General features: G+C 33.0%; 2 protein-coding genes across 2 annotated transcripts; one reads left to right on the top strand and one right to left on the bottom strand.

The window, feature by feature from the left end:
* Positions 1-1,092: 1,092 nt before the first annotated feature.
* LOC112714913 (uncharacterized) lies at positions 1,093-6,683 on the bottom strand. The gene is made up of 15 exons (XM_025766609.3): positions 5,836-6,683; positions 5,640-5,725; positions 4,962-5,116; positions 4,592-4,653; positions 4,261-4,435; positions 4,064-4,132; positions 3,725-3,898; positions 3,491-3,624; positions 3,185-3,377; positions 3,027-3,086; positions 2,702-2,926; positions 2,325-2,583; positions 2,015-2,220; positions 1,860-1,910; positions 1,093-1,767 (listed from the first exon to the last, which is right to left on the bottom strand). The coding sequence occupies exons 1-15, from the start codon at positions 6,012-6,014 to the stop codon at positions 1,480-1,482; spliced, it is 2,316 nt and encodes a 771-aa protein (XP_025622394.1). The 5' UTR covers positions 6,015-6,683; the 3' UTR covers positions 1,093-1,479.
* Positions 6,684-11,059: 4,376 nt separating this feature from the next.
* Positions 11,060-13,223, top strand: LOC112714914 (bidirectional sugar transporter N3). The gene is made up of 6 exons (XM_025766610.2): positions 11,060-11,374; positions 11,837-11,873; positions 11,962-12,172; positions 12,267-12,428; positions 12,517-12,636; positions 12,730-13,223. The coding sequence occupies exons 1-6, from the start codon at positions 11,323-11,325 to the stop codon at positions 13,024-13,026; spliced, it is 879 nt and encodes a 292-aa protein (XP_025622395.1). The 5' UTR covers positions 11,060-11,322; the 3' UTR covers positions 13,027-13,223.
* The last annotated feature ends 140 nt before the right edge of the window (positions 13,224-13,363 follow it).

The raw sequence follows: 13,363 nt of genomic DNA on the forward strand, positions 1-13,363 counted from the left end.
ATGAGTGTTTAAGTTTTCCTTTGTTTTTCTTGGGCCTTATGCCCCCTTTTCCCATAAAAAAAAAATATATATATCCTGCACTTCTTAAGTAATCTGAAGCTGTTTTTGATGGGTTCATTTTAGGCAATGTATGTGCTTATTGTGTCTACTTTCTCTCAAGGGTAGTGACAGTGCCATCTACTGATAATCAGGCTCATTCAGAGCTTGAATCATTTCAAAAGCATGTAACTGATCGATTTCAGGACCTATCTGGGGTTAGGGATGATGATTTTCTCTCCATTGGTTGGATGCATTTATCTTCTGTCATGAAGAATTCAGAGCCATTCTATTGAAGAAAAAAGATCAGGTGTCAAAATCCCCTCTAGATCAGTCTATTTCTGAATTCCTTGAGAGGTCAGTGAAGGCATTTGACATTTGTAATGCAAGTCGCAATGGAATTGAGAAGATTCACACTTGGCTAAAGCATGTGGAAATTGTCTTGTGCTCCTTGGGTTCTAACCAGAGAGCATTTAAGGAAGGCCAGTTTCCAAGGGATAGAAAGGCACTGATGGATTTAGTTGGGAAAGAATCTGGATCAGCCTTTTTTCACAGAAACAGATCTTTTGGGAGAAATGGCACCAGCAAGGATCATCATCACCAATCGAAAGGGCATTCTTGGTCGCATTCGTGGAGCGTATCGCCATCATGGTCTGCAGCCAAGCAGCTTCAGTCCATTGCAAGCAACCTGGTTCCCCCTGGTGCAAATGGATTATTGCAACACGAGGGTTGGCAGTTCCTATGTATGCGATGAATTCTGTTCTCTTGTTTGTTTTGATAGATGGATTGGATCCATTGGAGCACCAAGTAAAGGAGGCATTCCGGAAGATTATGACTTGCCGGATTGAGATGCTTGATCTTCTAGGTACTTGATATTGGTGAAAGTGTTACTTAAAATTGAGATTATGACCAGCTGAGCATTATGACTTAACAGCATTTTAGAAAGAGGAAGATTGCATTAGCAGATAAATCATCTAGCTATTGCTATCTGATATTGTATTTATTTATTTATTTCCGTATACTTGTGTTTAACAAGGAAACTGATGGCATGGTTACTAGCCCAAAAAAAAAAAAAAAATCTTCTAATTTCAATTGTCAGTATACATCATCTTGTCCTTGTCTCCTAGTCCTACAGAACTAACAACTTGTCAAAGACTTTTCAACTTCTAGATAAAATCTACATGTACTTTTATTGCTTTTACATGGCATGCAAGGAATGGAAAACATATTTGCCTCAGTTAACTTACATGTTATAACTCAAGTCCTAGTTTTGGACTTTGGTCACCATGCAGTGCTTTTAATAATTCCAGTTATGGATTGGAAGTACTGTATGAACCTTACCATCTTTTTTTTTTAATTGTTATTATTATTTCTTTTTTTTTTTTCTCTCTGTCTCTAAATCAACATGGTGTGAATTCCATGCAAATTCAACTCCCTTGTTTGCTAACTAAAGATCTCTGGGAAAGACCACATTATGAACTTGATAAAGATGTCACGCTCCAAGAAGTCGATATGAGCAGCTCGTCCGAGGAATGAATTCAAATTCCTTCCATAGGATGAGGTGTCAAAGTTGATGTCAAAACGCATGACCACACGATGGTCAGAGTGAGTTCGGAGTTGGTCCAAGCAGTTATTTAACATCTGGAGGAAGACTTTTCCTTGTTTGGAGGAATCCAAAGAAGCTCCTGGACACGATTCTATTCTGGCAGAATGATATGGAACATAACCATCCTGAAATGTTTGAAGTTTAGAAATATACCATTGCCTAATCATCAAGTTCAAGAAGAAGATCTTCCTAGACAGTTCATGCCTTCTTAGGTTACCTGAGGTGAGGCTAGAAGAATCACATTCCTGAAGTTTATCAATGTCATCTTCTGTAGTACAAACAAACATAATTTTACATTGGTATACAATGAAATCAAATATAAAGGGGTGAACCAGTTCCTGTGAATAGAAACTACTTATATGAATTCAGTACCTTGGAAAGATTGTAGATGAAGGTATTCTCAAGATCATTATCATCTGAGAAAGTTAGTTGATGCATGCATTGCATGTCTGTCATCTTCTTCAAGAGCCACAACCCAGAATTGAATATAGGGTTCGAACTATACATATAACCCAAGTGCGGACCAGACATAGAAACATATGTATACAAGTATCTTGTATATGGCTCCATGATGCTTTCTGAAATTCAATAAATAAATAAATGCAGATTATTACTTCTCCTTGTTTAAACATCAATGAGTATATATTATGCTTCATTCCTTAAAAATCTTGTGCACTAGTACCTGTTAAAGCAGTTCTAATAATGAGATTCCCCATAGAATGGCCAACAAAGCTAAGATGGATGTCCTTTAAGCGTCCACTTCTTGAGGCTTTGATGATTTTCTTCTTCAAGTATTTGTCGACTTCCTTGGCGAGTCGTGATCCCATTTCTCTTATGTCACCAGATGTATTGTCTTCATTTGCTTCTGACATAAGAAACTTTACTTTGGGGTCTATTATGACCCATTGGTTCCGAACAAGCCGTAAATCCAAATGATGTCCCTGTTAATGTTTCATGTTTGAGTGAAGAGGGATCACATTAACTTCAAACTAAAAGGAGATGAAGGAAAATAGAGTACTATAATAAATTTATGAATGAACTTATGAATGTGAAACATGCCTGAAAGCCATGAACAAAAACAACTACTCTCAGAACATCCTCATTTTGAGACAGGTTACTCTGAGACAACTCGCATGTTGTAGATCCATTTTCCACATCCAAAGGAGTGAGATAAGAATTCACACTCACAGACCTTGTGATGTTTGCTAAGCGCTCTACAATAACAATAGGAACTTGCGAAGGATCTCCGAACATGAACATGTCTTGAAGTGACCGGCTGTTAATCTGCATTGAGTTCAATGTCACAAATTCCAATCAACAGGAAACAAAAGGAATGTTGTGATGATCTGCATTCAATATTCTATATGACAAAAAAAGGACTTACCCTCATTTGTGCTATACCTTGTCTATGGAGTTCAGCTCGCATTATTGATGTCTGAACAGGCTGAAAATGAAAATATTGATAGATGCACATTATCTATTTGGTTATGCTGATGATTCATATAAAGACTATCTAATGATTAGTTTAAACTAGATAATTACATCATCTGATAACCTCCTTGTACTTAGTGATCTTCTTAGTAATCCATAGAAACGTGAAGTCCCCTCAACATCATTATTCATGTACTGGTGAGGCATCTCAACCTTTGAGTACACCATCCATATTGAACATTCAGTTTTTCGATCATTAGCCCATGAGTTAAACAGAAACTCCAGTATCTTTGTTTTATTTTCCCTGGATGAAAGTATCATATAATTAAAATCCAAAGAAAAAGCATGTCATGGACCAGAAGGAATGCTGAATATTATTAAGATGCGCAATTACTCTGATAATAATTTTGAATATACCTGTGAAAGCTGAGAAATGCATTCCAGATATTTAAGAGTTGACTCCCCATAGACTGGAAAGAGTTTAACATATCATCCCATGAAAAATGTTGAATTGATTCCTCATTAAGTCGGCTCGTATCATTATCGGCTTTCTGTTGAAGGGAGGAATAATGTATTACAGAGATGTTAAATTTTAAAGCAACGGGAAGAGAAAACATGTAATGAAGTATCCACAATGTCGGAGTTAAGGACCTCAGCTTCAACTTTTGGCTTCATTGAAGATTGAGGTGACAATTTACCCTCAACAATATCTTGTTTCAAAGTAATTCCATTCAAATCAATATCTTGGTTGATTCCTTTGCTTATTCTTCTCAGGTCTTCAAGAAGGAAATCATGGGCAGCCATCATTGATTTGATAAGCACAACCTGATCTTAAATAAAGAGATTTAATAGTAAGCAAAAATAAATAGATTAAATATATGGAATTAATAATCCTGGAAAGTAATGTAAAGAAAATGACAACTGAAACTCCTTAACAAAAAGAAGCATTGGTATGAAGTTGTAAAAGATTGTTACAGTGACAATGCATACCGTGTTTGATCTAACATAATCTTCATCATAAGTGTCTTCAGATGTCTGAGAAGCACTGCTATAATTAAACTAACGATATTACTCAAATTAGAATAGTATGTAGCAAACATAGGAACATATATAAGTGATGGCAATGCAACAGTTACCATGGCATCTAATTCAACAGTAAAAACATAAATGCTGACAAACTTTGGTACCTTTTGTCGGGTTGTTCGATAACTAGGTTTTAGTAAAGTGATATGAACACTTGTATCAACAAGGACAGCATGGAAAGAATCAAAATAAACAGGACAATATGAATGTGATCCCAGAAGAGCTTTTGGGGGAATTCTGTACTCATGAACTGAACCACAAGAATCTAGCAACCCAGTCCTGGATATTGATGCAAACAACAACAGAATTGACAACTTCAAATTGGTATGGTAGTAATGAATAAATCTTAATCTAACACCAGGTCAATCAATATCTTTGCATTTAACTTTCTCTTCTTCAATAAATCAAGGACAGAGAAAAGCTTCATTTGCTAACCGAAATTCAGGTGTTGGAGAGTGCACGAGTTCAAATTTCAATATAACAGCAGAAGTTTTCTCCTGTAGATAAAATCAACTAATTAGCCTATAGAGCTTTTGTTCTCTTTTGCAAAATATACAAAGTTAAGGCTATATGTGCTGTGTGCACACCAAGAAGTTAGTAAGTTGCTACCACCTTTTCTTGCTCCCACACAGGAAACTTCAAATGATCAAATGCTATTCTAAATTTGTCCGCTTATGATAACATGTTTCTAATGTTTTTGTTGCTGAGCTAGTTAGTTTGCTAAATAGAGAAAATAAAATCCTCAATTGCCAACAGATACTATAAATTACACAAAAATAATTAACAAATAGATATAAACACTGACCTCATATCCACGAAATGATACATAGAATGAGATCATGATAGAAAGGAATACATCCTGCCTTGCATATGTTATTTGAAATGGCGGTGTTGAAAAACTATGGTCTGTATCATCAATCATCCAAACTCTAGATGAACTGTTAGCACCCACTTCAGGAGCTGCAGCTCAAAGAAATAATGGATTCTCATTGTTCATTCGATCTGAAGTGCAACCATTAGGAAACAGAGAAAACTAGTAGAAAAAATGTAACTACTCAGAATAACAATCATGCTAGTGCGAATCTTAGACCAAATCAAAAGCTAGACTAGTTCAAAATACAGGGCATAGATAATTTGAGAATGTGTGTCAATCTACGCTAACATGAGATTTATTGAAGATGAAATTGGATGAAACATGCAGAAAAATACAGACACATTTGACTTTTGTTTTGCATGAAGGCATCCTTGTTAGAAAATTCATTGAATAAAAATGGAAACTCAATCTAGAAACTAAAAGAGCACAAGTTATTTTGAGATAAAATAAATAACCATGAGAAGGTCAAGCCTTGTTTGGTACAAGGGTCAAATTGTTAAAACAGAAAGCAACAAATAATGGAAACATGGGACAAGTTTTGTTTTTCCTGGTGGGGAAAAAAAAACTTCTAAACTCATTTTTTTAAAAAATGTAATTTGAAATTCTCACCTTCATATTGTACAACCCTTGCAGGAATCCCAGGATAGGAGTCTTCACCATCCTCCCATCTCATGGTAATTTTGATTTTGTACCATCTACACAACAACAAAAGAATCATGATTCACCAAACAATGTTATTGAATGAACATATCATGTTTACTAAGAAATGATAAACTTTATTGGTAGAGATTGCATTTGTGCTTACCCTTCTTCAAAAAGGTCGAGATTATGAAACCTGTGAATGTAAATGGCAATTTCATGAGCAGCATTGAGCTGCTTCTGAATTGGTCTTGCAGGGGTGCCGGGTTGCTCCACATTCTGCGACCTTTTTGCTGCCAAAAGCCTTTGATTCAGACTCACAAACCATCCTATTCTCCGCAACATATGTATCTAGAAGCACAATGATCCACAATAACAGCCAATTCCAGAACGATCATCCCTTAGCTTCTCAATACAATTATTTCAGCTGTAAAGGAACCAACTTTCTCACACCCCATAACAGTTTGACATGAAAAAAGCTTCAAAGTCTTAAGCTTTAGACGACATTGGCATAAATGCAGGCGTGCGTTGATGCGATTGATCAGTGGTCGGAGATAGGAAAAGTTGGGACGAAAATGGAAAAAAGTGGCATAATGATTCTTAATCATAACTTGTTGTTTGTCATTTTAATTCATAATGATTAATGATAATAATTTGGGTAGCACGTAGATGGCAATGGTACATGAAGATAGAAGAGCATGATTTTAGCATTCTACAACCCTTTTTTGTCGCAGGTCTGGTGACATTTCTTTTGTTTTATGTAATCAACAAAAATATACATGCACACCACCATGTGTTATTTTATATAAAGAGAAATAATGATGAAAAAGTTGGGAGTACATAATCTTATATTGTTATCTTCATCATATTCAATTATTCATACATAGAGGTGCATGCTCTTTGCTGATTTTCATGCATGCTGTATCTCTATGTTTCCTATTCTGTTGTAGTTTGTGAACTTGTGATTAGGAATTGATTCACTAAAAAAAATTGTCATATCATTTCTCCATGGATTTCTTTGGGCTTCTTATAATTTCTTACACTCTAGGTAAAGCCCAAAATCTTTTATAACAATATTCCAATATTGTTTCTTCATTTGCATAGGGAAAAAAAAGTTTATCTATCTTTTATTATATTTATCAAAATATATTATTAAATAGCTAGAATAGTTCAGTTGGTTAGAGCGTGTGGCTGTTAACCACAAGATTGGAAGTTCAAGCCCTCCTTCTAGCGTTTTTTTAATATTTTCTATCATTTTATCGCCCTGTTTTGCTGTGGCACTAATCCTACTGTTAAATAAATAAAGCAGATTCCTTAATCTCCTCTTCATTATTCTTTCCTTATCTAAATCCCAACCTTATCTCCATAAGCTAGCTGAATTGGCTTAGTTACTTAATTGTGGCACTTAATCCATTTCTATACAAAACCATCAGTCCATCACCAACCCACCAAGTTTTTCTTATATGATTCAGCAGCCACTTCTACCAGAAATAGAACCAAAAATGAAACAAGAAAACAAAACTTTCATTGTTATGATGTTATCTACTCAAAAAGATTAGACTACCATTAACTCCCCATTATTCTCTTCTAATTTCATCCACTAATCACATATTGCAAGCTCCTAATCAATTCTTCCTGTAGGTTGTTTCGTATTTTAATTTGTTACACCATCAATCATACGATTTTTAAAATTGAATTGGTTACTCAATCTTTTTGTTCGTATAAATATTGATCATCAATTTTAATAAGAAGTTAAAAACACATACATATTCTAATTAGACTAAACTATTACTAAGTAAACAAAATATTAGAAGATACTTAAAACCAAACAACTGACTTATATTATTCAAGCTAACAAGATTTTATATTTTTAAAAAAATAGTGACCTGAATGATTAGATAATATGATATAATAATAATTGAAGTAGCTAGGTGCTTAGGTACGTATATAAAAGCATGCATTACGAATAAGTATAAAACTACAATTAATATAGTGAGTAGAGTACATTTTATCTTATATATATGAGGGTAGCTTAATTAGAGCTACTTAATTATAGCTTATTGTAGATAATTTTGTGTGGGACAGTGTTAATAGCTATGTAAGATTCCTAGAAACCATAGCCCTTTTCTCATTTTTTTTGTGGGCACTTTTTGAGTTTTTCTACCTATTCCCACAACAGAAAGAATAATTGGTCACCCCATATCTTTATTTGTTCTTTAAATTGAGTATCAAGACACAGACGTTTGACTTCGACCAAGATATGAAAGCTAATTAAACTACTCGTACGTAGGCTCCTAAATCTTTAGAAGAGGGGAATTGTTTTTATATTCACATGATCGATAACCATGCTTTTGATTGAATTGGAAATTATACAGATGATCAAGTAACCAAGGCAATCCCAATCATTTATGAAATGGATTGTTTGAATATGGAAAATGAATGCGGCATGACAATATATAAGGGATATTGATATATGGCTATGGACCTAATAGGTAGTTTATTGGATTAATACTCCACTAATTAAAACAAATTAGTTGATTGGGAGAAGTAGTTCTTATTTTGTCCTACTCCTAACTTTTGCATAGCTTCAAGAATAAAATAAATAGTCCCATCGATGCCCTCTTACACACGAAAATTCTTCAATTTGCACACATACACACTACAGCTAGCCCTCACCTATACACAAATATTTGCATTATTTTAGAAGAAGAATGAATCCTCTAAAAATATTTACAACTTTCTTTGAATAAAAATGAGAGAAAACTAACTTAATAAGTTGGTTGAGTGATTAATTTACCTATTTCTTAAGTGTAGAGTTTTAAATTATGTTTTGTATTTATAGCGAACTATTAGCTAGTCACGGTAAATTTTTAAATAAAATTCACATCAGCGACGAATTATTTTTTGTTGAATACCATAAAAAAGAAGACCGCACATATATATTCTCAAAACACATGTTAAATAATGTTACTAGCTTGCATAAAGGTGCAAGTAGTTCTAGTATGATGCAATGGGAACAACAGAAATGGATCTTGCGAGTTGTGATCTATTTGAACACACCTTCCCCATATCTCAGTAGTTTCGTGCAGTGAATCATCATAGATTTTTCCAGCTTTGTTTTTGTTTTAATTAAGCCAATATCTTCTTATAATCATAACATATTAGAAATTACACCAATTAGACAAACAGCCACTTGGAGGACCAATTGCGTTATTCAGAATTCCCAAGAACTAACATTGCATAAATAATAATAACAACTATATCTTACACAACTACTATACTTGCTTACTACTACTTTATACCTTTCATGACATGGTATCAGAGCTCTATGACCAAAAAGGTCAAGAGTTTGATCTTTGGTGAACTCCAAAAGTAAAGAAAATAGCATAAGGCAAATAAAAGAGAAAAAGAAAGCCTATGCAAAGGGAGTGTTAGAGATATAACCATTAATGTTACCTTCTCCCATCAGCTTAAGCTTTTGGGATAAGTGGTTTCATGACAATACCAAATGTCATTACTATCTAATTAATTATTGCATTTAAAAAATTTTACATATGTATAAGAGAGACGTAAAATTATTGGAAGAGTAATAGACATTCGTTCACGTCATACATATATATAAAATTTTTTTGGTGACTTCAAAAATTTAAGAAGTTTTTGAACGAAAATAAATCAAGTTTATGTTGGCATTTGATCATATTCACAGTAAAAGATATTTAACTATCTTCTCTCATAGTATAAAAGTTTATCTCTCATTTATATTGATATCTCTTGTTATTTATAATTATAACTGTCACTTTTTAAAATAATGAAATGTGGTTAACTAATGCAGTGCTTTATAATACATCACAAAGCTATTTTCCATATTAATTATACCTAAATAAACACTAGAGGAGAAAAGAATAAAATAACATGACTTAATTATTCATGCAAAAACACTTTATATAATATTAAAATTTAATCACCAAATCAACTATTTTATCATGGTAAGAATTTTTCATTATCAGAAATCGTATTTACTTTATTTATATATTAATTAGTATGTTTTTTTAAAATTTAATAATTAGCCATTATAATAATTAAATTTACTATAATAAAATAACTAAACCTATATTAGACAAATAATTAAATTATTTATAGTAATATAATAAAAAATTAAAAAATATTTTTCTATATACAATAACTAACTAACCAATGAGTTATAACTCAAATAACATAGTCTTCCTATACTCATTTCAGAGGTTGCGAGTTCCACCTTGATTAAAAAAAATACAATAACTAACTATTGATATTTTTTAATGGTGAATTCTATCATACCCTCTCTAAAATAAAGGGTAAATTATCTCTTGTGATATATATATTAAAAGTGATTCACCAGATGAGTTCTATAAAGTGGAAGAAATCTTTACAAATGCAATTGATGCACTTGAAGGTAGAGGAGAGTTTGGCTCTCCTATAGTCCTTAATGATAGAAGTCATAAAGACATTTGAAAAGATTCTTTAGATCCTCAACTCATAAACACAGTTAAAGACATTGTTGTTGATGATATCAAATACAAGTTTCAAAGAATGGTAAATTCGGATCCTCATGAGGTTAAAGACATTGTTGTCGATGAGGTGGAGATCAAGTCGAATTCGATTGCAGACAATAGGATTTGCAAGACGAGGTGACAATTATGCACAAGAATTTAATCACTTTTAGGGGACAAAAGTTTTGCGGATAGTGAATGTCTAGGATGTTATCATCATACAGAAGAGGATGGAGGAGGCGCAGTGGGTGTACGCTAAGACTGGAAAGGAGTTGCGCCAATGTAGTAGAGATTCTCCGTACTTCAGTAGCACAAATGTTGTCACGCGTGTAACGAGCTGAATACGTATTTGCACCTTATTGATGAGTTTGTGAGTTCAATGCAAAGAAATTTTTTCAACGGTAACAGCCACTACTACCACCACCATAGATTGGTGATGCTAAACTAAATTTAAATAATCATAAAATAAAGTAAAAAATATACCTAATTATTATGATTAACATTCAATTTAATTGTAATTATAAACACTGAATAATTTACTTTTTATTTTAAAAAAGGTATGGTAGCATTTACCTTTTTTAATACACACGTAACATTGTTAGTATTTAATAGTTAGAAATAAATAATTGATTTCTGATGATCCAAAAATGAATATTATTCATGTGACATCATAGTTTCAAATAAATATTTATAAAATAAACTCCCACCGTCAAATATTTTCCACTTTTGTTTTGTTGGAAAGGGATTTAAGGAGTTGTGTTTTGGTGAAGCAGAAAATTGAAAAAATCAATTGGCAAAGCATATATAGATACATAATGGTGACATGGGAAGGCAAATGGTTTTGTGCTACGCTACCTACTAATTAAGATTAATCCTTCATGAAACCTGAATGACTTCATTGACACACCCCCCACCTCAAACTATAATATTCTTCCATTAATTCCTTTTTTCCCATTTATGTGTATATATACCACTTGTTGCTCAACACAAATTCCTCATTCCAGTTCATTCATCACAACTTTGAGGGGTTGCTTTTGGAAACAAAAAAACCCACCTAAGGTTTTTTTTGCAACCCCCAAAATCTTGTGCTAATAGCTTCAAATTTCTCTCTAGAGATTGTGGCTATGACGACCAATAATCATCCCAGTTCTTTGGCCTTTACATTTGGCATACTTGGTAACACATTCATAATTTAATATCATCTTCTTTTAGATCCTCATCAAATTCTTTTCTTTCTTTCTTTCTTTCTTTCGTTCTTGTTATATTCTTTATTTTCATTTAATTTGTTCTTGGTTTCTTGTTCAAGAGTGGAATGCATGTATACATAGAAAGTGAATTTTGCTAACTTGTTTTCTATGTCCATTTTTGCATCATTCTTGTCTCTTGCCTCAATTAAGAATCCACTCACAACTTCAAATTAATTACGATATGGTTCTTAAGCTTTTATGATTTCTTTAGAAGTAGTTAATATTTTCTTTCTCTATCTTTTGGAAGTATTATTAATATTGATCATAAAGTTTATTAATTAGTTGAGTGATAATAGCCATGGTAGCTACTAGCTAGCTAGCTAGGTTGATCACAAAATTGCAGTTTCAATTATTTTCTGTTTTAACTTTGAAATTGATTCATTATTCATAGGTAACGTGATATCGTTCCTGGTGTACTTGGCTCCGCTGTAAGTAGTGAACTAATAACAAATAATTAGTGTTAATTACGAGAATTAATTAATGAAACAAAGCATGGTGAATATTGTATAATTTCAGGCCAACATTTTACCGGATATTCAAGAAGAAAACAACAGAAGGATTCCAATCACTACCTTACTTGGTAGCATTATTCAGTTGTATGCTATGGTTGTACTACGCTTTTCTCAAAACAGATGCTGTTCTTCTCATCACTATTAACTCTGTTGGATGTGTCATTGAGATTATTTACATCACCATCTTCATAATCTATGCTACCAATGATGCCAGGGTACACTACTACTACTACTACTACTCTTAATTACTGCCACTATTCAATAATTCAATAATTCTAAGCATGCATGCATGTTATTATTGGGGTGCAGAAATTAACAGTAAAACTATTTGCTGGAATGAACATGGGTTTATTCGGGGTGATCCTGTTTGTGACGCATTTTGCACTAAATGGTATTCTCCGAGTTCAAGTTCTTGGATGGATTTGTGTCTCCATTTCGGTCACTGTTTTTGCAGCACCTCTAAGCATTGTGGTCAGTGATTAATTATTCTCATTTAATTTCTTAATAGCATACTTGTTATTACTAGCTTTGTGATTAGTTATTATTGTACGTGATGCAGGCACAGGTTATAAGAACAAAGAGTGTTCAATTCATGCCATTCAATTTGTCGTTTTTCCTCACATTAAGTGCGGTTATGTGGTTTGCATATGGTTTATTTCTCAGGGATATCTGTATTGCCGTAAGTACATACACCAAATTTATCAGTTTGAATATAAAGTTAAAGAATTTGAAAGTGACTTGATGACTTAATTGAGTAATTAATTATTGTCAGCTACCAAACGTGTTGGGTTTTGCACTTGGGGTACTTCAGATGCTGCTGTATGCCATATACAGAAATGGTGGTGGTGATGTTGTTGTGAAGACACAAGAGAAGGAGAAGGAGAAAGATCAGAAAGGATTGGATCTGGGAATTAAGAACATACTTGTGGTGAATCCATTGGGGGGTTGTGAAGTGTTCCCAATACCAATAGTGGATGCTGCAAAGTGTGTTAATGTTGTTGTTAATGATGATGTCAATGATCAACAACTACAACAAGATCAGAAGAATCACCACAAATCACCTGTGTGATCTGATCTATCAGGGATGTAGTCCATACTATACTACTATGAAAACTTTATAATTGTCTTTATATAAAAATATTTTCTTTTGATCTTTTGATAATGGATTGTATGTTCAGATTTTAATATGTTATAAAAATATTATCTTTGTTTAAATTGTGACTAAATAAATAAGTCACATTTTTAAACAAAAGATCTTCGTAAAAAGATGTTTTTGCTATTTTTATTTAAGTGACTGTCTGTTATATATGCATCATACATCATTCATATGTTTTTATTTTATTTTTTTTTCATGGGCAATCATGCATGTTTTCAAATCAAATACAGAGCATGTATTCAAAAGAAAG

Source organism: Arachis hypogaea, chromosome 10 (genome assembly GCF_003086295.3).
Source record: "Arachis hypogaea cultivar Tifrunner chromosome 10, arahy.Tifrunner.gnm2.J5K5, whole genome shotgun sequence".
NCBI lineage: Eukaryota > Viridiplantae > Streptophyta > Magnoliopsida > Fabales > Fabaceae > Arachis > Arachis hypogaea.